Source organism: Elephas maximus, chromosome 10, assembly GCF_024166365.1.
Source record: "Elephas maximus indicus isolate mEleMax1 chromosome 10, mEleMax1 primary haplotype, whole genome shotgun sequence".
Taxonomy (NCBI): Eukaryota; Metazoa; Chordata; class Mammalia; order Proboscidea; family Elephantidae; genus Elephas; species Elephas maximus.
The window spans coordinates 50,046,045-50,071,689 of NC_064828.1; the positions used below are offsets into that span (position 1 = coordinate 50,046,045).

At 40.9% G+C, this 25,645-nt stretch overlaps 1 protein-coding gene across 1 annotated transcript in view; it reads left to right on the plus strand.

Annotated features, from left to right (window-relative positions):
• Positions 1 to 25,645, plus strand: part of TTC6 (tetratricopeptide repeat domain 6) — a 312,748-nt gene that overhangs the window by 55,325 nt on the left and 231,778 nt on the right. Inside the window, exon 3 of the mRNA XM_049899504.1 lies at positions 9,106 to 10,038. Coding sequence (XP_049755461.1) covers positions 9,121 to 10,038 — 918 coding nt within the window. The 5' untranslated portion in view covers positions 9,106 to 9,120. The remainder of the gene's footprint in view (positions 1 to 9,105; positions 10,039 to 25,645) is intronic.

The window sequence follows — 25,645 nt, forward strand, 5'->3', positions numbered from 1 at the left end:
GAAGGTTGCTTTGTGGCTTAAGATGTGGTCTGTTCTGGAGAACGTTCCATTTGCATTGGAAAAGAATATGTATTTTGCAGTTGTTGGGTGGAGTGTTCTGTATATGTCTTTGAGTTCAAGTTGGCTGGTTGTGTCCTTTAGATGTTATGTATCTTTGTTGAGTTTCTTTCTAGATGTTCTGTCCATTACAGAGAATGGTGTGTTGAAGTCTCCTGTTATTATTGTGGAATGGTCAATTTCTCTGTTCAGTACAGTTAGACTTTGTTTCATGTATTTTGGAGCCCTGTCACTGAGTGCGTAGATATTTATTATGTCATCTCATTGCCTTCTTGCCTGCATAGTTTTTGCTGAGTAATCACAGTTTAGTCTTATTGTTTCCCCTCTGTATGTAACTTTTTGTTTTGCTTGAGCTGCTCTCAGGATTCTTGCTTTGTCTTTGGTTTTAGCAAGTGTGATTATGATATACCTTGGTGATTTTCTTTTGGGGTCTTTCCTGTATGGGAAACACAGAGGATCGTTGAAAAATTGCTGACAGAAAACATCCCCTAATATCATAAAATATGAAAAGCTGACTACCCAAGAAGTTTTCTATCAGCAATTCTTCAGTGATCCTCTGTGTTTTCCATTTACTCACCCTGTTATGGAACTCCTATCACTCCCATATTTTTGCTTTTGATTGTATCTCACATCATTCTCAGGGTTCCTTCATTTTTCTTTGTTATTTTTTGTGACTTTTCTTCAAGGTGGTATCCAAGTATTTGTCTTCAGTTTTGCTGAGCCTGTCTTCCATTGTTTCAGTCCTGCTCCTCAGACCTTCTATAACTCTGTCCATTTCTGAAATCTTCTTGTTTATCTTTTGAATTTCTAATTGTTTTTGTATGATTTCTAGTTGTAAATTTATTTTGAAATTTTGTTCCTGTATTATTTTCCTGAATTCCTCCATTGTTTTGTCTGTATTTTCCATGAATTTGCCTGCCTTTTCCATGAATTTGTCTATTTTTTTCCTCATTTTTGTCTGTGCTTTGCTTCAACTCTTGGATAGCTCTGATTATTAGAGATTTGAATTCCCTATCAGGTAGTTCCAGTGCCTTTTCTTCTACTGGAAAGTCATCTGGTATTTTATTTTGGATGTGTACTGGAACCATCCTGTCCTTTTTTTTTTTTTAAACATATTTTGATATTGTCCGCTGTCTTTGGGACATTTGGTAGCTATTTTCTTCATTTATTGATTATAGATCTGTTTGGTTTGTCCCGCTTTTTTTGTTTTCTTTGGTTATGTCTTTGCAGGTGGGCTGTGTGTTTTTTTTTGTTGTTCACTTGTCTGTGGGCACTATATTTTTCACCTCCTTGTCCAATGTGCAGGGCCAGTTGCTCAGCTGTGGTGCAGCAGGGCAGGTACAGCTGAAGGGGAGGGGCTGGGATGGGTTGTTTGTGGCATGTAATGGGGAGGACAGGGCGGGCCAGGGGTCAGGGTAGGGCAGGTTCTGGTAAGCCGTTCCTGTGCTGCCTGGGGGTGCAGTGTTCAGTGCACACTTCAGATAGGTAGGATGGAGGGGAGAGGTTGTGATGTGTGGAGCTAAGACAGGTATGGGAAAGAAGAGACAGAGGAGAGAAATCGGAGCCAAAAAAAAGTACTAAGGGAGCCTGCCATTTGAGTGGAGAAGCAAGAAACTGAGAAATGAGGAAAAGTAAAAACAAAAAAAGAAAAGAAAAAAGTAAAAAAGAAATACCCTCAGGGATCTCACCGGCAACTAGGGAAGTGGCTCCCAGGCCTCGGGGCACAGCCCGTCTAGAAGGGACAGAGATGGCACACTGTGCCAGGTGTTCAGGAGATAGGAAAAGAAGGAATGTAGAGACAGATGGGAAACTGAGAAGTAAAGGAAAACAAAAAAGAGAAAAAGTAAGTAAGTAAGTAAGTAAATAAATAAATAAATAAGAAAGGCCCCAGGTATCCCACCTCATGGCCACACAGACTGGGGAAGTGGCTCCCAAGATGCATAGTACAGAAGGGGTGGAGGTGGCACACAGTGCCATGTATTCAGGAGACAGGAAAAGAAGGTAAGTAGAGAGAAGAGAAACTGAGAAGTTAAGAAAAAGAAAAAGAAACAGACAAACAAAAAGGTCTTAGTGATCCCACCAGTGTGGCAGCACAGACCGGGGAAGCAGCTCCCCAGCTGAATGGTGTTTCATAGCCTGTCAAAAAGAAGCAAAGATGGCACACGGAGCCAGGTGTTTGAGAGAAAGGAGGTGAGAGGCTGGGAAGAAACCAAAAGAAGCTCAAAAAAGCAACACCAGCAACAAAGAAATGCACTGCAGGAGCCGGCTGGTGTGGGTGGGGCAAATCCAAATGACATGGAGCCGGCGTCCTCCTGGCCGAGTAGGGGGAAGAAGGGTGGGGGATGGAAAAGCATGTATCATTGGTTACCAGGTGATCTGTCTCCTGCTGGCAGCTCGTGAACCTGCTTTCCTGTCCGTCGATCTCCAACAGGAGTCCAAGATGGTGAATCCGTGCTGCTTTAGCTGATAGGGGACCTCTGCTCGTATTGCTCCTCACTCTCTATTCTCTGTCAGTTTCTTATTTCAATTGATGCTTGGTTGAGTTCTTTATCTCTTTATTTGATGTTGAGGGTTCCAGGACTGACATTTGTGTCTGTTTTACTTAGTTTTTTGGGTCTTAGCTGCGGAGGGAGGGCATGGTGCTTCTGTCTGTAGTGCCATGTTGGCTCCACCTCCCAAATATTTTTGAATTATATCCTGGACATTGGGAATGATTTGTTGTGTAGACTCTGGATTTTATACAAGAATGTTGATGTTTTCCTTTTAACAAGAAGTTTATGACTCAGTGGTTGGAGGTTCAAATCTTAGTTCAGCTCTTTAAGCCTTTGCTGTGCTGCTTTGAGGTTGTCCCACATATGCATATGTGGGGTTTAGACACAGAATCAGGGGATTACCTTCTCTGGCTTTCTTACCTCTGGGATTTCTCCTTCACTCTCTTGTGATGGTTGGTGCCCATGCTCCTTTCCCTGATTTTCTGGCCAGAATGATGAAGGGCTTTATATTGATTTTTTTTGTACTGTGTTAAGGAGCCATGGTGGCACAGTGATTAAGTGCTCAGCTGCTAACTGAAAGGTCGGTGGTTCGAACCCACCAGTAGCTCTGTGGGAGAAAGATGTGGCAGTTTGCTTCTGTAAAGATTTACAGCCTTGGAAACTCTATGGGGGCAAGTAGTTCTACCGTATTCCTATACGATTGCTATGAGTCAGAACCAACTCAGTGGCGATGAGTTTTGTTTGGTTTTGGCATTATGGTGTTCTGCAACTACAGACTACGTTAAGGGCAAAGCCACAGGAAATCTGGAATTCACTTCCAGGCTGGTTGTTTCCACAAGTTTGAACTCTACTCCATAATCTGCCTGCTTTTGTTTATTCCTTAGAATCTTCAGGTAATTGGTTTTTTTTTTTTTTACTTTGCCCAGAGTTTATAAGTTGTTATTGTGAAGAGTTAGTCTGGAAAATGCAGATGTGGAACCCAAATTTCTTTTGAAGTTGAGAATATGCAATATTTAACATGTTAAAAGCATGATTACAATAATAATAATAAAAGCTTTCATTTTCCTACTTTGACTACTTAATCAGTTAAATGAAGAAAGAAGTATATATGTGTGTATTTGCATTCACAAAGGATATGAGTATACTCTAGATAATGGTTATAAGGAGTCGAATAAGTATTCGTAGTCATTGAAATTTCTGTGGGCTAATAGTTTAGAAAAAAGGCTCTTCTGAGCTTGAAAAAGCTTTTCTCTATTTTGTATGCCCTTTTTAATCAATGTAATATAAGTATTAACCAAAAAAGAAAGAAAAAAAAACCCACTGCCATTGAGTAAATTGTGACCCATAGTGACCCAATAGATTTTCCAAGGCTGTAAATCTCTATGGAAGCAGACTGCCACATCTTTCTCGCATGGAGTCTCTGGCGGTTTTGAACTGGCGACCTTTCAGTTAGCAGTTGAGCTTTAACCGGGAAACCAGGGCTAGAAATATAAGAGTTTCTATTATTAATGTTATTAGAATTAAAGGCAACAAAACAAGTATTATGGAAAGTGTGAAGAAATAGGAAAAAAAATCACTTATCCCACTCTTAGCAAAATTGTTTAAATGTATATTTCCATTTAGGCTTTCCCATAGGTTGTAATCAGGGTACGAACAGATCTAGTTTCTATCGCTGAAATCTTCAAAAGCAAACACTGTTTTCAGAATATTGTTATTTTCCTTGCAGTGCTGCAGATTTGACTAGAGGAGGTAGACTGCTCTTGGACTTCGAAGTTTCTTTTAGAACTTTACTGCTGTGCATTAGAAGTTGATACCCAGAACCCAGTGCCGTTGATGTGGGCATGAAATTTAGGAAATAAATTGAGAGGATATTTGATCATGGATCCAAGAGAAGCCAAATCCTGGCCTCGATGGTTGCCTTTATTCCCCCTCCTCACTCCTCCCACCGAAGTGGCTGAGACTATATATAGGAAGAGGTCAAGGCCACATAATCCATATTGCCAGCTGGGGCTTTGGCCCTCATTCCAAATGTAACATTCCGATGGCCTAACATATTAAAGACTGTTTTTCCCGTGTGAGATGGGTTCAAGGAGCTAGGGACCAAGCCATTTAAAAAACCAAAACCGAACTTGTTGCTGTCGGGTCAATTCTGACTCATATAAGACAGAGTAGTACTGCCCCATAGAGTTTCCAAAGAGCAGCTGGTGGATTCGAACTGTCGACCTTTTGGTTAACACTGTAGTTCTATTTATTTCTGCTTAAGATGGAGTCTAGAGCAAAGTTTTTGATTTTCTGTTGTGTTAGGAAGAGAAGCCATAACTGCAGGAACCACAGAACAAGTGAAGAAATTGACAAGTGAACCTGCCCCAAAGTCTAGAGAATTGCTACAGGCAGCCCTTACTGGGACGTTAGCGGTTTTTGGCGAGGGAGCTTACTCCTGATGTCTGACAGGGCCTTGTGGGAGAGGAAAGAAAGCTGGCTATTGGCATTTCTGACTACCTCACTGCTCAGGTCTGGAGCCTTCCAGTAGAAGAAGAAAAAGGCACAGAGTTCCAATAATTTGGGAAGAAGAAATTACTGCTAAGACTGCAAAGATTTCAAATACTGTCGTCCCATTTTAAAGTGTAGGGTAAACTTAACTGGATTGTGAGCAGCAGGTGTGATACCTGATGTAGACTAATACTTTTCAGGACAGCTGTGTTATTTATCCTTGAGTATCTCTGAACCAGAATTAATTTCTTCCTTTTAGAAGAAAAAGAGAACCTATTATTTTCCCATGAGATCGGACGTTAAAAATCATTTTACATTATTGTATTCAGGGGTGGTGGGGGAATAAAGGCACCAAGCTTTGATGGAATGGCCATTAAGCATCCGGATACCACCTACCTTGAAAACACAATAGAAGTTCCTGTCAAATTTAGAAATTCTATTTGCTATTGGTTTATTTTTAGATATAAAGAGCAACTTTTCTGTTGAGAACTCAGGGAAATGTACTGAGAAATGTTAAACAATAGATACTTGTTAAACTTCAATAGCAAACCAGGGGCCTGGGAGAAGTTGGGAAGGGAATGCAAAGCAGGAACAAAGAAATAAAAAGGGAAGTGTGGTAGGGAGAGTCAAGTCAGATTCTCATCAGGAGTTAATGTGCTTCTAGACTGTGCTCTGCTCCAGTTACTACCTTCCAGCCTTTTGTAAGAAGAAATGCAGAGGGAGTTGGTATGCATATATTATCACCTGTGCAAACAACAATGGTCAAAATACTATGAGGGGGATTATATAGCATTTTAAAAATCAGGCAACTTCCTTAAGAGCTTTGGAAATCATTTCTAATGTTCCTATACTATGACGTGGACAACAGGCAACGGATTATTATTCTTACTTTTTCATATGAAGCCTTGTATAGAGAATTGAACTGTCCAAGGCTTAGTCAATGGAGGAGCTGGATAGAGAAAGAAAACCTATTGATTCCCAGACGAGATGTAGAAAGGTCTTCAATTTGAGAATGAGCAGTGGATATTTTAGAAATTAAAGGCAATATGACTATATTTGGAGGATAAATAGAACCTTTTCTTTATAATGCCCATTAACAACAACAACAACAACCCCAAACCGGTTGCCATCAAGTTGACTGTGACTCAGGGCAACCCCATATTGTCAGATTAGAACTGTGTTCCATAGGGTTTTCAATGGCTGATCTTTTGGAAATAGATTGCCAGGCCTTTGTTTTGAGGTGCCTTTGAGTGAACGTGAACCAACGACCTTTCAGTTAGCAGCCAAATGCTTAACTGTTTGAGCCATGTAGGACTCGTGTGTTGTCCATGTTGTTGTTGGTTGCTGTCGAATTGATTCCGTTGTGTGGTAAGTAGAACTGCTCCGTAGGGTTTTCAAGGCTGTGACCTTTCGGAAGCGAGTTGCCAGGCCTGTCTTCCAAGATGCCTTTTGGTGGGTTCAAACCACCAACCTTTTGGCTAGTAGTTGAGCATTTAACCATTTGCGCCTCCTAGGGACTACATATTGCCCATTGTTGTTGTGTGCTGTTGAGTTGACTCCAACTCATAATGACCCTATGAGACAGAGTAAAATTGCCCCAGAGGGTTTCTTAGGCTGTTATCTTTGCAGGAGCAGGTTGTCAGGTCTTTTCTCCCGTGGAGCTGCTGCTGGGTTCAAACCATGGACCTTTTGGTTAGCAGACGAGTGCTTAACCCATTGTGCCCCCAGGGCTCCTTCATATTGCCCGTAAAACCCAAAAAACCCCATATTCTCCTCATTTCCTAACTCTCTGATTGCCTCCCACCTTCCACAGGTAAGTATGCCACAGAATCTGTCATTGACCACTTCCCTATATTTCCTGTTAGCCTGGCTTTTGGTAATGACCTCAGACTGCTCAAGACAGAATCAACTTATGATCTTAGATCTGTGGCCCTGCTGAATAGCATAAGTTTTATTATACAGTTGGTTGATTGTGCCAAAACTTCATCAAGATGATCTGAATTCCCTATGGACTTTAATTGCTTCCTTTTACTTCTAATCATTGGCCAGGTCCTATCAGTTTTACCTTGTTATGTCTCTAGGATTTTTCCCTCTGCTCCATTACCAAGGCCAGCCCTCAGGCTCAAGCTACAGAGATTCCACTTGCTCTCCTTGCCTTTATTCTTTCTTTTGCTTAATATTCATATCCCCAAGCACAAACTCCTATCAAGTGGTTTCCACAGCCCACAGAAAAAGCACAAACAAACACTTGGCATTCAACGCCCCATGATCTGGCTGCAGCCTACCCTTGTGGCTGACCTCCTCCTTCCCTCCCTCCCTCAGGTGACACACTGAGGGAAGCTGGCCTGGTAAGGGATGGAGACACCTGGGATTAGTTGGAGAGTATAGGGGCAACTCCTATCCAGTCGTAAGAGCAGGGATTTGGCCCTTGCATTGTCAGAGCCTTCGTTTTCTTCAAGAGGAACTTCAAATCTGGTTTTTAACGTGAAAATCTCCCAATTTATAATTGATGGCTATGAACTAATATTTTTGAAAAATTCAGACACTGACAAATATGTCTGTGGGCTGGATCCAGGTCGCAGGCCACAGTCAGTGACCTCTATTGCACTTTCGCAAGGCTGTTAGATTTTCTGTCTATGCCTAGTGTGGTCTCTCCTGCTTGGAAGCAGGACATTACATGTAGTCTAAAGAAATGTTAAAATAACTCAAATAGGGATTTTAGGAAGCTCCCACTGAAGAAAAATAACTGCTTTTGAGGTTTTTTATGGTTTCTGTGAAAAGATCGGTAGTTAGATACATATCAAATTATAACCTAATTCTACTCATTTGTGCCTCAGGGAATGCAGCGTTCTAGCATGATACGCTTTGATGAGCTGGAATTTTACTTATCAACAGAAGTTTTGTTTTATGTATCTATACACACACAGGAAACCCTGGTGGCGTAGTGGTTAAGAGCTATGGCTGCTAACCAAAGCGTCGGCAGTTCGAATCCGCCAGGCGCTCCTTGGAAACTCTATGGGGCAGTTCTACTCTGTCCTTTAAGGTTGGAATCTGTCCTTTAGAGTTGGAATCGACCCGATGGCATGGGGTTTGGTTTGGTTTTGGTTATATACACACAATGTGGAGCCCTGGTGGTACAGTGGTTAAGGTCAGAAGTTCGAATCCATTAGATGCTCCTTGGAAACCCTATGGGGCAGTTCTACTCTGTCCTATAGTGTCTCTATGAGTCAGAATTGACTCGATGGCAACGGGGTTTCTTTTTTTTTTAATATATATATACTGTGATATATGTGTGTGTGTATATATACACACTGTCATGGATTGAATTACGTCCCCCCAAAAATGTGTTTATCAATTGGGCTGGGTCATGATTCCTGGTATTGTGTGATTTTCCTATATGTTGTGAATCCTGCCTCTATGATGTTAATGAGGGAGGATGGATGGCAGTTTTGTTAGTGAGGCAGAACTCAACCAACGAGATTGGATTGTGTCTTGAGGCAATCTCTTGAGATAAAAAAGAGGGAAGCGAGCAGAGAGACAGGGGGACCTCATACCACCAAGAAAGCAGCACCAGGAGCAGAGCACGCGTTCTTTGAACCTGGGGTTCCTCTGTGAAGTAATTCCTAGTCCAGAAGAAGACTGATGAGAAGGGCGACAGAGAAAGAAAGCCTTTCCCTGGAGCTGACACCCTGAATTTGGACTTTTAGCCGACTTTTTTGTGAAGAAATAAATTTCTCTTTGTTAAAGCCATCCACTTGTGGTATTTCTGTTATAGCAGCACTAGATGACTAAGACACATATATCAAAAAATCAAAACCCACTGCCATGGAGTCCATTCCAACTCATAACGACACTGTAGGACAAAGCAGAACTGCCCCATAGTGTTTCTGAGGCTGTAAATTTTTACGGAAGCAGACTGCCACATCTTTCTTCCCATAAGCATCTTTCTCCTGCTGAGCGGCTGGTGGGTTCAAAATTCCAAACTTTTGGTCAACAGCCCAGTGCTTTAACCACCGAGCCCGTATCTATAAATAAATAAATTTAACATATTTTTGTTATTTCACAGGTCACATTTGCCAAGATGTCCATTATCCCGAAGCACTTTGGACTAAAATACAAAGAAGAATCGTATATGCTTAAAGAACTTGAGAAGGTTCGCAAGGATACTAAAACTGAATGTCTCCGATTCAAGCAGAGATTGGCCTACAAGCCGACGGTAGGGAAAGGGCTGGGCCCTGGCTCCCAGGATCTCTGCGCGAGCAGCTCTGGGGAGAGGAGGCGCATCTCCAGCTTTGGTTCCCAGAAGCCACTTTGGTTCCCTCAGGCTAAAGGCCCTGCGACTCCCGCTGCGGCCTTCCAGCCCGGGGCGCCCCTGTGCTCAGCGCGCCCTCCGGGCCCGAGCGAGGCCGTCAGCCCCGGGAGGACCCGGAAATTTCGCCCCCGGGACTTCTACTTGAGGAGCTCGGCGTTCCTCCGGCACCGGCTCCTGAAGAAGCCTCCGGTCATCGCCCCGGGGGCCGGCACGTCAAGGCCAGCCATCCTGCTGCCGCCGCCCGTGCCGCCGCTGAAGCCCAAGGTGCGCCAGGTCCCGGAGACCGCCAGGCCCGTCCTGGACCAGATCAGGGAGCGCGACGCGACCCAGGGGCCAGCTCCACTCGCTGAGGTCTGCAAGGCCAAAGAGCAGTTGGCCAGCTCTACGTCCAGCGAGAGCAGCGACGCCGAGCGGTTAAGCCGGCGGAGGAGAGTGAGGATTCGTTCCCACCTCTTGAATGAGGGCTCGATCTGCGAGATGCGGGAGGTGGCCGGGTCCGAAGTTTACAAAATAGACCGGGACAGCATCTCGCAGAGCGACACCGGCTACCTGCCGGCGCGAGTGATCCCGACGTCCATAGAGGAGATCATCGCCTCACTGCAGTCAGAGGCCCAGCTGGCCACTGACCAGACCATCAAAGAGCTCATACAGAGTGTCCTCGGCCAGAACTACGACATCAAAATGGAAGTAGGTGAAGCGGAATGGTAAAGTTTCTCCTGGGTGAATGTTACTTTAGGCAAGATACACACATGTATGTAAATACATTTAAATGTTGAGTATTGGAAACCTGGTGGCTAGTGCTTAAGTGCTACACCTGCTAACAAAAAAGTCGGCAGTTCAAATCCACCGGGCTCTCCTTGGAAACTGTGGGACAGTTCTGCTCTGTCTTATAGGGTCGCTATGAGTCAGATTCTACTCGATGGCAGCGGGTTTTTTTTTTTTAATATTTAGAAAACAAAACAAAAAAAATTCCCAGACGTATTGCTGACGAATCGATTGGAGTTCTAAACCTTAGCCCCTTTGGTTCGCAGGTAAGCACTTTAACCACTGTGCCACCAGAGGTCGGGTGCGCCTGCTCTCTATTTTTTAAGTGCATATGGTGTGTTGTCACACTAAAGCTAGACGAACCAGTGGAATATTAATCAAGTTCTTTGAATTTTGTTCTTTTCCATCAAGGGAATATATGTGTATTCTTTTTTCAAAGTGAAAGAAATTGAGAAAGATTATTGCAAAAATGGTTAAAAGAAACACTGTAGACCTGACTGGTACATTACCTGCAGCCTTCTCTTTCAAAAGATTTATGATTATTTAGTACTAAAATGACAAAATAGGGGTTTTATACAAAAAAATTAGCCTTTCACTGTTACAGTTCAGCATTTTTAGTAGTAAATGATAGTGAATTTATATCCTAGGAAGAAAATCTATATATTACTATTGAGAAGTTGAATTTATAAGAGTTCTGTAATACTTCCATTGAAAACTGTTCTCTTGAAACATTTTGTTTTTCTTTACTTTCTAGGCCTTTCAAATTATAGAGATTTACAAGTGCTTCTTGTGTGCCAAACACAGTGGGACAATTGTTGTTAGGTGCTGTCGATTTTGCTCCGACTCAGCAGAATGGAACACTGCCTGGTCCTGTGCCATCCTCACAATCTTTGTTACGGTTGAGCCCATTGTGGCAGCCACTGTGTCAATCCATCTTGTTGAGGATTTTCCTATTTTTCAGTCGCCCTCTTCTTTACCAAGCATGATGTCCTTCTCCAAGGACTGATCCTTCCTGATAACATGTCCAAAGTATGTGAGACATAGCCTCGCCATCCTTGCTTCTAAGGAGCATTCTGGTTGTACTTCTTCCAAGACAGATTTGTTCGTTCTTTTGGCAGTCCATGGTATATTCAATATTCTTTGCTAACGCCACAGTTCAAAGGCATCAGTTCTTCTTCAGTCTTCCTTATTCATCGTCCAGACTTTACATGCATATTGTCCAAACAGCAACCCCATCAGGCAGATGCCAGTAAAAACCCCATTTTGCATATGAGACTCCCTAGATTTTCAAGGTTAAAGGATTGGCCCAATCTCCCACAACTAATGCACGGCAGGGCTGGGATTCCACCTCAGGTAGTCACAACCAGAGACTGGACTGGAGCTGTGCTTAGGTCTCTCTGTTTGTTGATGGTGATATGTCCCTGGCAGGAAACAAAGCTAAGAGTCAAAACTTCAGATATTTTGTCTGTTATATAGATTTCACTCTGGCAGGGACATTCAATGCAAAAACTTTAATGAGGGAAACTGAGCCGCACGCGAAAGGAAGAAAGGAAGGAAGGAAGAAAAGGAGGGAGAAAGAAGAAAGAGACAGTTCTTTATTGAGAATGACAGTGTTAAAAGGGAAGAAGATTTTATTACTCTTCTTGGCTGTGACACCAAACCTCTTGTTAGTACACTGCCGTGTTAGGTCTTTAGTTTCAGATCCAGAATACACTCTTGGCTGTGACTTGAGGAATGTGATCATCAGGGAAACAAAAACATGTATGGACAAGAGTTTGCCTAGTGTCGTTGTGTTTGACCTAATGTTTGTGGGCAGAGTGGGACAGAAGTTCTGATTTAAAACCCACACCTCCCACGGTTACTGAACAAGGTCAGTATGACTACTTGGGCTGTTTCTAAATGGGTGTATCTAATCCGGCGTTCAGTTGACCTAATAGAAAAAGGGTTCAGGGATGCCCATTCAAGCACCTTAGCAGAGAGACGAAGGGCCTCTATGCCCTGTGAGAAGGGCCCCTCCGATATAGTCAAGGTAGTTGAAATGAAGAAGGACCAACATTAGAAACTGGGGAAAATTAGAAAGTTGGGGAAAATTACAGCTTAGAGTAGGAGCCCAAAGGAGAGGAAGGCTCTGAAAGGTTCAGATAGAATTAGGGACAGAGGAAGGGGGACCATCAAATGAAGAATGAACACCAGGACAGTGTATTCTGTCCTTTCTGATGTTCCAGTTCTCTCGTGTATGCCTTTTGGTGCTTTAGTTACCTAAATTGTTTCTGCAGGAGTGCAATAAGGGATGTGGAGTGTGACAGCATTAGAATCAGGATCCAGGGTCATGAGCCCTGCGGTACAACACTTGACCTTATCAAATGCCTCAGTCCCATCCCTGCCTTCCATTATCTTGATTTTTTAGTGCAGCCTGAGTTTTATTCTTGCTTGTTTAGTTTTGTGTCCATTGCCCCCTCCACAACAATTCTAGAAGACTGAGCTTTGCATTATTTTAATTAAAATCAGTTTTATAAGTTTTAATAGGATGAGGAGGGAACAATGGGGAATGTGTTGAAATGGGAGTGGGTGGGTAGGTGAGAGAGAACAATAAAAATGCAAGTGTAAAAGTGATGTCTAAATTGTGATTTTTAAAATTCTTAAAAAAATAAGAATAAGGACATTTGTTTTAAACATTCGGAGTTTATATAATAAACAATGTTCTTTCCAGGAAAAACAAGGAATATAGTTCTTTACTTTAGAAATCTTAACCTGGAGCCATATAGCAATCTTTAGACGGAGAGCCAACGGGTGAGACAGTTTTGGCAGGCTGTATGAGCTTGGGCAAGGTCATTCCAGACTCAGCATTTTGAGTTCCACAAACGATTACATGGGCCAAGAAGTGCACAAAATACCTGAAAATTAAACTTAGCTGTCAAATTTAGGTCAGACATCTAAACCAGGGCTTCTCAACGTTGGCACTGTTAACATTTTTTGGGTTGGATAATTCTTTGTTATGGGTGGCTGTCTTGTGTGTTGTAGAATGTTTAGCAGAATACCTGGTCTCTACCCACTAGATGCCAGTAGCACCCTCCCCTCTTCCTTCAATCCTGACAATCAAAAATGTCTCCAGATATGCCAAATGAGCCTCTTGGGGGCAAAATCATCCCCTTCCTTATTGAGAACACTGGTGTAAACAGAATGCATACAACTTGGCAGGAGAGATAAAAATGTTATAAACATTTGTTGAGGAGCTCAGTATTATTACATACAAAATGCATTCTAATTATATGAGGCTGGCGTTCAGAGTTCCAGGAATTTACTGAGGGTGAAGGAGTCAGCTTTTGTCATTTGTGGTTGTTTCTGGTCATACAGCTCAAAAAGAAAATAACAACATTAGCAAAGTAGAGACAATTCATGTACCAAAGCCTGTTATAAACAAGTAATGTATAGTCTCCATGAGAAATGTTATAAAATTATTCCTACTTCCATTTCAAGGAAGATGAAGTAGGTGGATTTTTCTCTATTCTGTTAACTACAACTAAAAACCCTGGACAGCATATATAAAAGAAACAAAAGAAGACAAGACTGAAAGCTGGTGAGAAGAAGGCAGGGACCTTGGGACTCAAGGAAGGACGTAGTGGTGAGTTCTTTGGGTTGCTTCATATATTTGAGACTTGGAGTTAAAGAAGCTGGCAACTTAGAAATGCCAATGAGCTTAGGCAGAAATGCCCTAACAAGAGGCTGATCTCTTTAGCCAAAGAATTGGAAAAGGACAGCATAGCAAGAGAGAAAACTTTATGTAATAACTTCTCTATTCCAGCCAAACACTGCAGGAAAAGCTGTAACCCCAAAACAACTAGCAAAGGCTAGGTGGGGAGCCTAGACTTCAATCTCATCAGGCTGTAATGAGATGTCCCAACCCCTCTCCACTGGGATGGTGTCAGTAGAGAGTCAGGGTTTTTACTGTTGTCCGGTGGTAAAGAGGCTACATTTCTCCCCATCCCCATGGTGTCAGTGAAGGTCATGTGGCGAACAGTAATGACACACTTCTATGCTTCCCAGTTAGAATGATATCAGGGGAGGTCTAGTGGGGAGCCAGGACTCCCACGCCCACCAGGTAGTAACAAGGAGCCCCGCTCCGCACACTGGTGTCGTGGAGGCTGAGTGGTGAATCTGGACTTCTACCACTGCCTATGCCAAGAAATTTGGCAAATAGCTACCTGGCCAGTTGACTGGAATAGATCCATATTTATGCCTATTCCCAAGAAAGGTGATCCAGCCAAATACAGAAATTATGAATATCATATGCAAGTAAAATTTTGCTGAAAATCATTCAAAAGCAGCTGCAGCAGTACACTGACAGGGAACTGCCAGAAATTCAAGCCAGATTCAGAAGAGGATGTGGAACCAGGGATATCATAACTGATGTCAGATGGATCCTGACTGAAAGCAGAGAATACCAGAAAGTTGTTTACCTGTGTTTTATTGACTACGAAAAGGCATTCGACTATGTGGATTATAACAAATTATGGATAGCATTGTGAGGAATGGGAATTCCAGAACACTTAATTGTGCACTTAAGGAACCTGTACATAAATCAAGAGGCAGTCGTTTAAACAGAACAAGGGGCTACTGCATGGTTTAAAGTCAGGAAAGGTGTACATCAGGGTTGTATCCTGTTACCATTCCTATTCAGTCTATATGCTGAGCAAATAATCTGAGAAGCTGGACTATATGAAGAAGAACAGGGCATCAAGATTGGAGGAAGACTCATTATGCAGATGATACAACCTTGCTTGTTGAAAGTGAAGAGGGCTTGAAGCATTTACTGATGAAGATCAAAAACCACAGCCTTCAGTATGGATTGCACCTCAACATAAAGAAAACAAAAATCCTCAAAACAACACCATAATAAAAGGAGAAAAGATTGAAGTTGGTCAAGGATTTCATTTTACTTGGATCCACAATCAACAGCCGTGGAAGCAGCAGTCAAGAAATCAAAAGACACATTACCTTGGGTAAATCTGCTGCAAAAGACCTCTTTAAAGTGTTGAAAAGCAAAGATGTCACCTTGAAGGCTAAGGTGCACCTGACCCAAGCCATGGTGTTTTCAGCCGCCTCATATGCATGCAAAAGCTGGACGATGAATAAGGAAGACCAAAGAAGAATTGATGCCTTTGAATTGTGATGTTGGTGAAGAATATTGAATATACCATGGACTGCCAAAAGAATGAACAAATCTGTCTTGGAAGAAGTACAACCAGAATGCTCCTTGGAAACAAGGATGGTAAGACTGTGTCCCACATACTTTGGACATGTTATCAGGAAGGACCAGTCCCTGAGTAGGACATCATGCTTGGTAAGTAGAGGGTCAGTGAAAGAAGAGACCCTTAATGAGATACATTGACGTAGTGGCTGCAGCAATGGGCTCAGGCATAACAACAATTGTGAGGATTGTGCAGGACTGTGCAGTGTTTCGTTCTATTTTTCACAGGGTCGCTATGAGTCAGAGTTAACAGCACCTAACAACAACAACAGCACCTACCTGGGAGTAATGAGGCAGTGCCCACACCTTCCTTCCTCTATGGGAGCAGCTAAAATAGAAAAGTTTAAGTAAGATCCAGGATCTCATAACATCATACTCAAAACATCCAGATTTCAATTGAAAATCACTTGTAATGGCAAAAAGCAGGAACGTTTCAACTTGAAAGAAAATAAAATAACCTATGCATGCCAACATTGAGATGACAGAGGTGTTATAATTACCTGAAAAATATTTTAAAACAGCCATCAAAAAATGCTTCAGCAAGTAATTATGAACACACTTGCAACAAATGAAAAAACAAAGTCTTAGCAGAAAAATAGAAAGTCTCAGTAAAGAAACACAAGACATAAATAGGAATCATAGGAATTTTTAGATCTGAAAAATACAAGAACTGAAATAAGAACTGAATAGGTGATTTCAACAGCTGAATGGAGGGAACAGAGGAAAGAATCAGTAAACTTGAAGATAAAACAATTGAAATTACCAAATCAGCAGAGAGACAAAAAAAGAATGGTACCTCAGGGACCCATGGTACTGTAAAAACAGACCTCACATTAGTGTCATCACAGTCCTGGAAGGAGACAACAAAACTGAAAAAGTACTTAAATAACGGCTGAAAACCTCAAATTTGCCAAGAAATGTACACCTACAGATTTTAAAAAAGCTGAATAAGCTCTAAACCAAATAAACCTAAAGAGATCCACATCAAGACTCATAATAATAAAATTTCTGAAAACTAAAGGTGAAGAAAATATCTTGAATGCAGCAAGAGAGAAACTTGTTACCTATGGGGAAAATAATTTGAATAACAGTAGATTTCTTGTCAGATGTCATAGAGGCCAGAAAGAAGTGGCACAACATTGTTCAAGTGCTGAAAGAGAAGAAAAGAACTGTGAACCCAGAATTCTATATCCACTGAAACTATCCTTTAGAAATGAAAGGGAACTCAAGACATTTTCAGATAAAGGAAAGCTAAGAGAATTTGTTGTAGCCCTTGAAAGAATGGTTAAAGGAAGTTCTCTAGACAGAAAGGAAGTGATTAAAAGAAAAGGATTGTTGGAGCACCAGAAAGGAAGAACATGATAAAGAAAAAAATATGGCTGAATACTATAGATTTTCCTTCTAGTGAGTTTTCTAAATTATGTTTGACAGTTGAAGCAAAAATTATGACACTGAAGTGGTTCTGAGGAAATTATCAAAAGAAAGCAGGAGTAGCTATATTAATATCAGACAAAGTAGACTTCATAAAAGACTTCATAGCACAAAGAAAATTACTAGAGACAGAGAGGGACATTATATTATGATAAAAGGGTCAGTTAACCAAGAAAACAGCAATCCTTGATGCATATGCACCAAACAACAAAACTGCAAAATATGTGAAGTAAAAACTGAAAGGAGAAATAGATAACTCCACAATTACAGTTAGAGACTTCAACACCCCTCTATCAACAATTGATAGAATAACCAGACAGAAAATACTCAAGGACATGGAAGAACTGAATGACACCATCAATCACACGATCTAGTCAACATTTACAGAACACTGCATCCAACAGCAGCACAGTATATATTCTTGTCAGCTGCTCATGGAACATATATGAAGATAGACCATATCCTGGGCTGTAAACCAAACCGTGACAAATTTAAAAGAAATGAAATCATACAGAGAGTGTTCTCTAACCACAATGGAATCAAACTAGAAATCAATAACAGAATGATAATAAGAAAGTCTCCAAGTACTTAGAAACTAAACAATACAGTTCAAATAATCCATGGGTCAAAGAGGAAGTCTCAGGGAAAAAAAAAAAAAACATTGCACTGAATTAAAATAAAAACACAGCATGTCAAAATTTGTAAGACATAGCTAAAGTAGTGTTGAGGGGAAGATTTACAGCACTAAGTGAATATAATATGATAGGAAAGAGGAATAGTATCAAATAATCTAAGCTTCTACCTAATGTTTTAATGACTGGATTACTGATATAAGTAACAAGGTGTCAACTTTGAAAAAAGTATATTTAAAACCATTTGATCCCAGCAAGCTATTTTTGTAGTTATCAACAAACCAAGTCTAAAATTTATGTGAAAGGTGAAAGAAGTAGGATAGCAAAAGCAATTTTGAAAAATAATAATAAAGTGAGAGGTATCAGTCTACTTCATTTCAAGCCTTATTATACAGCTACAGTAATCAAGACTGTGTGGTTTTAGTGGAGGCATTGTGGTGGTTAAGATTGTGTGTCGGCTTGGCCGTAATTCGCGGTGTTTATATGTGATCACTCCCATGATGGAATCTGCTGTGAGTAGCCAATCAGTCGAAGGGGAGTTTCCTTGGGGGTGTGGCCTGTATCCGAATATAAGCAGACATTCTGGCTTTTTCCTCGCTCTGGATCCTGCGGCTACTTCCTGTTCATCTGACCTCCGGTTCTTGGGACTTGAGCTATCAGCTTACCTGCTGATCTTGGGATTTGTCGATCTTCACAGCCTATGAGCGAGAGCCCTGCCCTCTGACCTGCTGATCTTGGGTTCATCAGCCCCTCGAGCTTTGTGAATCAGGAGAAGCCTTGTGGTCTTGGCTGCCAATCTTAGGATTCATCTATCCTCACAGCCTGTGAGCAAGAGCCCTGTTTTCCAACCTGCTGATCTTGGGTTTGCCAGCCTCTGCAGCTTCATGAATCGAGAGAAGCCTCTATCCTGATCCACGGACTTGGGACGTTCCAGCCTCTATAATTGCGTGAGCTGTTTCCTTGATATAACTCTCTCTATGTATATTTTTGCTTCTCTAAAGAACCCAGCCTAAGACAGGGATAGACCCGTAGATAATGGAACAGAGCAGGCAACCTAGAGATAGACTTACACAAATATGTCCAATTTATTTTTGACAAAGGTGCAAAACAATTCAATGGAGGAAGGATAGCCTTTTCAACAAATGGTGCTGGAGCAAGTGAGCACCCATAGGCAGAAAATGAACCTCAACCTAAGGCTCACACCTTACACAAAAGTTAACTCAAATGAATTATGGACTTAGATGTTAAACGTAAAACTAAAAAACTTTCAGAATAAAACATAGGAGAAAAACTTTGGGATCTAGGGTTAGGCAAAGAGTGCTTCAACATGACGCCAAAAGCACCACCCATAAAGGAAAAATTGATAAATAGGACTTCATCAAAATTAAAAATTTTTGCTCTGTGAAAGACCCTGTTAAGAGGCTGAGAAGACATACTGCAGACTGGGAGAAAATATTTGCAAACTACATGTGTAGAAAGCAAAGAATTGTTGTGCGCCATTGAGTCAGTTCTGACTGATTGCAACCCTCTAGGACAGAGGGGGAACTGCCCCAAAGGGTTTCCTGAGCTGCAATCTTTGTAAGAGCAGATCATCAGGCCTTTTCTGCCATGGAGCTGCTGATGGGTTGGAAACACTGCCCTTTTGGTTAGTAGTTGATTGCTTAGCCATTGTGCCACCAGGGCTGCTTCAAAGGATTAGTATCTAGAATTTTAAAGAACTCCCAAAAGTCAACACTAAAAAAAAAAAAAAGTCCTATTGGAAAATGGACAAAAGACACAGACATTTCACTGAGGAGGATATGCACATGGCAGATAAGCATGTGAAAAGATGTTTAACATCCCGGTCATTAGGAAAATGCAAATCTAAGCCACGATATCTCTGTATACCTATCAGAATGGCTTAAGTAAAAAATAATGACAACACCAAATGCTGCAGAGGGTGTGGAGAAACTGGATCATTCATGCCTTGCTGGTGGAAATGTGAAATGGTACAGTCACATTGGAAAACACTTCGCCAGTTTTTTAAAAAAAAATAAGCATGCTACAGGTATACATCCCAGCAACTGTACTCCTGGACATTTATCCCACAGAAATAAAACTTACCTACATGCAAAATGATGTTCCTAGCAGCTTTAGGGCAGTTTGGGTGATAACCAAAAACTGGAAGCAACCTAGATGACCTTTGAAGGGTAAATGGTTATATTTCTCAGCAATAAAAAGAAATGAAATATTGACACCCACAACAACCTCAATGAAACTCCAGAAAATTATGCTGGGGCAAAAAAATCAGTCCCCCAAAGTTACATGCTGTATGATTCCACTTATATAACATACAACTGATAGAATTTTAGGAGTGGAGAACAAATTTGTGATTGTTATGGGTAAAGGGCAGCCAGGGTAAGGGGGCATGGAGAATAGGAGAGAAGTGGATGTGGTTTTCAAAGGTCTGTAGGAGGAATCCTTGTGATGATGGAAGTGTTCTGTATCAGTGTCACTATCCTGGTTGTGATATTGTATGGTAGTTTTGCAAGAGTTACCATTGGGGAAAATTGGGTGAAGGGTACATGGATCTCTCTGTGTTATTTCTTACAACTGTATATGAATCTACAATTATTTCAAAATAACTTTAATAAAAATGTTATCAGATTCTTCATAAAAGTATTTGTTTCTTTTTACAAGTTATGAGAAGTTTATGTAAGGAAAACATTTATAAGATCTTCTATTCAAACACCCTCCTTAGCTTCCCAAAAGTAAACCCATATTGTTTGTTATTTAACCTTCTATACTTACCTCAATTCCTAGTACAAATGTGTACACACACATACACACATATATATATATATAGGATTTTTTTTCCTTTAGAAAAATAAAAACATACCATGCACGTTGTTCTGCAGCTTACTATTTGACGCACATCAATGGACAAACACCAGTGTGTATAGCTTTTAATTCATTCTTTCAAATACCAAAAAAAAAAAAAACCCAAACCCACTGCTGTTGAGTCGATTCTGACTCATAGCAGCCCTATAGGACAGAATAGAACTGCCCTATGGAGTTTCCAAGAAGCACCTTTTGGGTTCGAACTGCCGACCTTTTGGTTAGCAGCCGTAGCGCTTAACCACTACCCCACCAGGGTTTCCATTCTTTCTAATAGCTGCATATTATTCCATAGTATTTAAACATTTCCTTGGCTCTTTGCTTTTCAATTTCATTGTTTCCTACCCTGGGAACAAATTTTTGCTCACTGGAAGTATAAATCAGGGAATCTACCAGGATCTAGGTAAGTCTGTATTGTTTGAATGATAACTGTACAATTAGGAGGGACTAGTTTGTTCAAATATTTTCTATTTGAAATGACAAAATTATTACAGTTGTATCTTAAACATTTCCTTTGTGCAGTACCTTGTCCTTATAGACATAACTGTTTAAGCTAGTACAAATGATGTAAGAAGCTTCACTTCTGACCTTTAAGAAATTGATTTACAGTTTTTTTTTTCCTGTTAAGTTTTAAAATCCCTCGGCTGAAATTTGAATGCTTTTAATAAATAGAAAATGCTTATGTATTTTGGAAACCCTGGTGGCGTAGTGGTTAAGTGCTACAGCTGCTTACCAAAGGGCCAGCAGTTTGAATCTGCCAGGCTCTTCTTGGAAACTCTATGGGGCAGTTCTACTCTGTCCTATAAGGTTGCTATGAGTCGGATTGACTTGGTGGCACTGGGTTTTTTTTTTTGGTTTTATGTATTTGATTTTTATTAAGCTTTAAAAAATGGAAAATAAGATATTTATATTAGTTATTGAAGGAAAATTTTCTTAAGCCAATTTGCATAGTACTTGTGGCACAGCAGTTAAGTGCTTGGCTACTAATAAAGTTTGCTGGTTTGAACCCACCAGCTAGTCCGTAGGAGAAAGACGTGGCAGTCTGCTCCGGTAAAGACTTACAGCCTTGGAAACTCTATAGGGACCGTTCTACCCTGTCCTATGGTGTTGCTATGAGTTGGAATTGACTTGATAGCAATTGGTATGGGTTTGCCAGTTTGTCTATCTGCTGTTTTTGAACCAAGTCAGAAGTTATTCTGTCAAGATAAAATTATTCTGTGTCAGATACGAATGCAGTTTATTTTCTGTGAGGATTTTATTTTCAAGATTGGAATACAGAGTTACTTGAAAAATGAAGTGCTAATTTATTGTTGCATTCAGGTGTATTTTTTTCAGTTTCTTAGAAGAGACACTGCCCTAGCAATGATATTTACTTTGGCCTGTTTGTATAACTGAGTACCATGATTTAGACTATAAAGGACAAAGACCAGGCGCATTTGAGCCTTAAAAGTAATCCCTTTTCAAATGTACCAGATTTTAAGCATGATCTGTGCATGGGTGGTAAAGTGAAGAATTAGAAAATGTTAGCAAAGTAATTGCTTTTCCTGGCTATTTCAGATACAATTATTTGGATATTTAACATAAAAGCATGTTTCCGCCTGTGGATTGTTATTTCAATACCTAAAATAATTTCCACTTTGATTTCTTACTGAGGACCGTTTTCATGCTTTTTATATCCTAAGGACTGATCTGAGGCCTTAGAATCTCCTTCTATGGGAGATGGGGTGAGGCATTAGCTGATAAACTGTGTAGTTAGAGTCCAGTACTGATTGCCACGTTAACGTTGTGCAGGAGCCCTGGTGGTGCAGTGGTTAAGAGCTCAGCTACTAACCAAAAGGTCGGAGGTTTGAATGCACCAGCCGTTCCATGGGAGAAAAAACCTGGCCGTCTGCTCCTGTGAAGATTATAGCCTAGAAGAGAAACCCTCTGGGGCAGTTTTACTCTGTCCTATAGGGTCACTATGTGTCAGAATCGACTCGATGGCACACAGCAACAGTCCACTTTAACAGTTATTTTTGTAATGTCTTCAAGCCTTGATTTTAATTTTGTTTAAAACTAGAGGTAAAAAGAGTTTAGAAAATTTAAAAGAGTTTTAAAATGTAAAGTTGGTATCAAGGCTTGGAATAACATAGTTACACTAACAGCAGATTGAGCTAACTGAATATACCAATTAGGCTACACATTGCCTTATTGTATGTGGGAAGCTGTTTATTTTTTGTTACTTCAAGTACAGTATTTGGTTGTGATTTAAGTCAGTCATTCTGTTGCTGTGAACGGCCTGAAGCTAGGCAGCTGTATTCTTTGCAGGGTTTGTTTTAAAGCAGGAGAGGTAAACATGTGGGTTTTAAGGATGGGTAGATAAACAGTTTTGACAGTAAAATCAAAATCTTGAGGAGTAGCCAACCACAATTGTGTGTAAGCATCTATTATCCCAAATGAAAGCAGTCTAATAGACCGCAGAGCACAGTATCTAGTGTGGGAGATATGTTCCGTTAATATTCTTTTATAATATCTGGTTTTCTATGAGTCGGAATTAGCTTGATGGCAACAGGTTTTTTGGTTTGGTTTTCTTAGTTCACTGCAGAATATACTGATTCTTGGTTTTGCCATAGTAGAGAGGGTTGGCTTGACAAAATTAGCCATATTTGTTATCTCTATTTTAGAGTTTTTATGAGCAAGGTATGACAAAGTTTAAATTCTTAGTCCATTGCCTTGAAACTACAAAAAGTGTGTTCTCATTTTTATAAATTTTCTTTGAAGTGTTTTACTTTGTCTTCTGCTTATATGGAAAAGAACTTTCAGAATCCTGGTGATAAATTTCCTCATAGTATTCCCTCACCTTCACTTTTCATTAAAACAGTGTCACAGAGCTGAAAGGGAAGCTAGTGAACTATATGCTATAGATAACAAGACTGAGATCCAATGAAAGAAAGTGATTTTGGTAAGACCACATGGGTAACTGGCGTAGTTGGGACTAGAACCTATTTTGTTCTTATCTTAGTCTCCTAGGGCTGCCATAACAAAGTACCACAAAGTGGATGGCTTTAAAGAACAGAAATTGTTTTCTCACAGTTCGAGAGGCTGGAAGTTCAAATTTCGGGGCTTTGGCAGGATGATGCTTTCTTTTTGTTGGCTCTAGGGGAAGATCCTTCCTTGCCTCTTTCAGCTTCAAGGCAGCCCTGGTCATCTCTTGGCTTGTAGACCATCCTTACCTCACAGGATTTCTTCCCCCTGTGTGTGACTATCTCCCTCTCTGTCCTCCTCTTTTATAAAACACCACTCAGAATGGATTAGGATTAGGACCTACCCTACTCTAAATCAGTATGATTTAACTGATGATATCGTCAAAGAAAGACCCTGTTTCCCCAAACAAGGTCACATTCACAGGTACCAGAAAACCAAACCCACTGCTGTTGAGTTGATTCCAACTCACAGCGACCCTATTAAATAGAGTAGAACTGCCCTGTAGAGTTTCTAAGGAGCACCTGGCGGATTTGAACTGCTGACCTTTATTAGGATTTAAACATATCTTTTTGGGGAACACAGTTCATAGGACAGCCAGTCCAGAATTATTTTTGTTCTTATTACATTGTGCTGATGGTACTTCCCTTTCTCTTCCCATATTCCTTTTTTTTTTTTTTCCCTTGCTGCCCTAAAATCTAGACTCCAGGTGTCCAGCATTAATTCTCATCATGGCTTCTACCCGCTCAGATTTTAATGTGATGACTATGCGTTAGTGTGTGGATCATCATGATTTCCCAAGCTGAGATGGCCACCCATAGTCTCTTGGCTGGTAACTTCCGAGCCCAGCACATCTGGGCCTGGGGAAGGACAGCAAGAAGCAAGAATTTGTTGCTCACAGAACCCTGTGGTAGTGGTAGAGATGCTGGGCCTGGGCTGGGTTACTGACTGGGCACCTAAGATACCAGATTTTGCCATCAAAGTGAGAGGATATAGGTGGGGCAAATTACAGGTAGAAGCAACATTATTAGTAGTTGGTTATATCATCATTGACAAGTTAAATTAGTTTAAATACCACCAACTTGTTAGCTGCCATCGAGTTGGCTCTTGACTCACGATGACTCCACTTCCACATATAACGGGATCAAACCATTGTGATCCATATAGGGTTTTCATTGGCTGAGTTTTCAGAAGTAGATCACCAGGGCTTTCTTTCTAGTGTGTCTTAGTCTAGAAGCTTCACTGAAATCTGTTCAGTTTCAGAGCAATATGCAAGCCTCCATTGACAGACAGGTGGTGTCTGTGCGTGAGGAGCGTTGGCGGGGAATGGGGCCCACGTCTCCTGTATGGAAGGCGAGAATTCTACCACTGAACAACCACTGCCCTCCTTCCCAAAACCCACCAGTGCTCCTTAGGTTGCTAGTAATATGGATGAAAGATAATAATTTCTATTACCTGCCATTTCTCGTTTCAAAAGCAGAGTAGCAGATGGACCCACTTCTAGTTAATTTTATTAGCTTCATTTTCTTTTGAAATCTTTAAAACATTCTCAAAGAAAAGAAATACGGGTTATGAGTCCCCATTCTTTTTGGGAAGAAGAGCTACTTTTGACATATTAAGATCCTATTATCTGTGGTGAGTCTCTGGATAGCACAAATGGTTAAGTGTTTGTTAATCAAAAGGATGGCAGTTTGAAGCCAACCAGGGGTGCCTCAGAAGAAAATCCTGGAGATCTGCTTCTGAAAGATCACAGCTTTGAAAACCCTATGGAGTGCAGTTCTACTCTGCACAATGGGTTGCCTTGAGTTGGAATTGACTCAGTGGTAACTGGTTTTTTTTTTGTTTTTTTTTTGGTGGTGGGTTAGGGCGTTGCTGAGAATCCGCAACTTGATAGAATGGAGTGTGTCGGCGGCCTTAACTGGAATTCCCAGAAGCCATGAGGGAGAGCCAATGCTTTGAATACCTTCTAGGTACGGCTTCAAGATTACTATTATCACATGGTCAATGAGGAATCAGTATAATGGTTATCAGATTTATTCAGTCTTGATAAGAAGTAAAATCTCCTGCAGCCTCCACCCCTTCTACACCTTTGTCAGAGATAGTCTAGCTTTTAAGAGATAGTCTAGCTTCTCTTTATACCTCAGAGATAATACAATAAATAAAATTCTTGTCCTTTGTTTGGCTTAATACAAATTTATTAGGCACTCAGGAGCAGATTATGATAAAGTCAGACCTCATCATGTCAGCCAGATTTTCCCTCCAGCACATCTCCGGTCTCAAGCTCTTCATCTCTTGATCTTTGGAAATAGGGTTATGAAGAAATGAAAGACTGAGACAGCTGAGACACTTTTCATTGTTCTGATTTCATTATGTAGTTGAG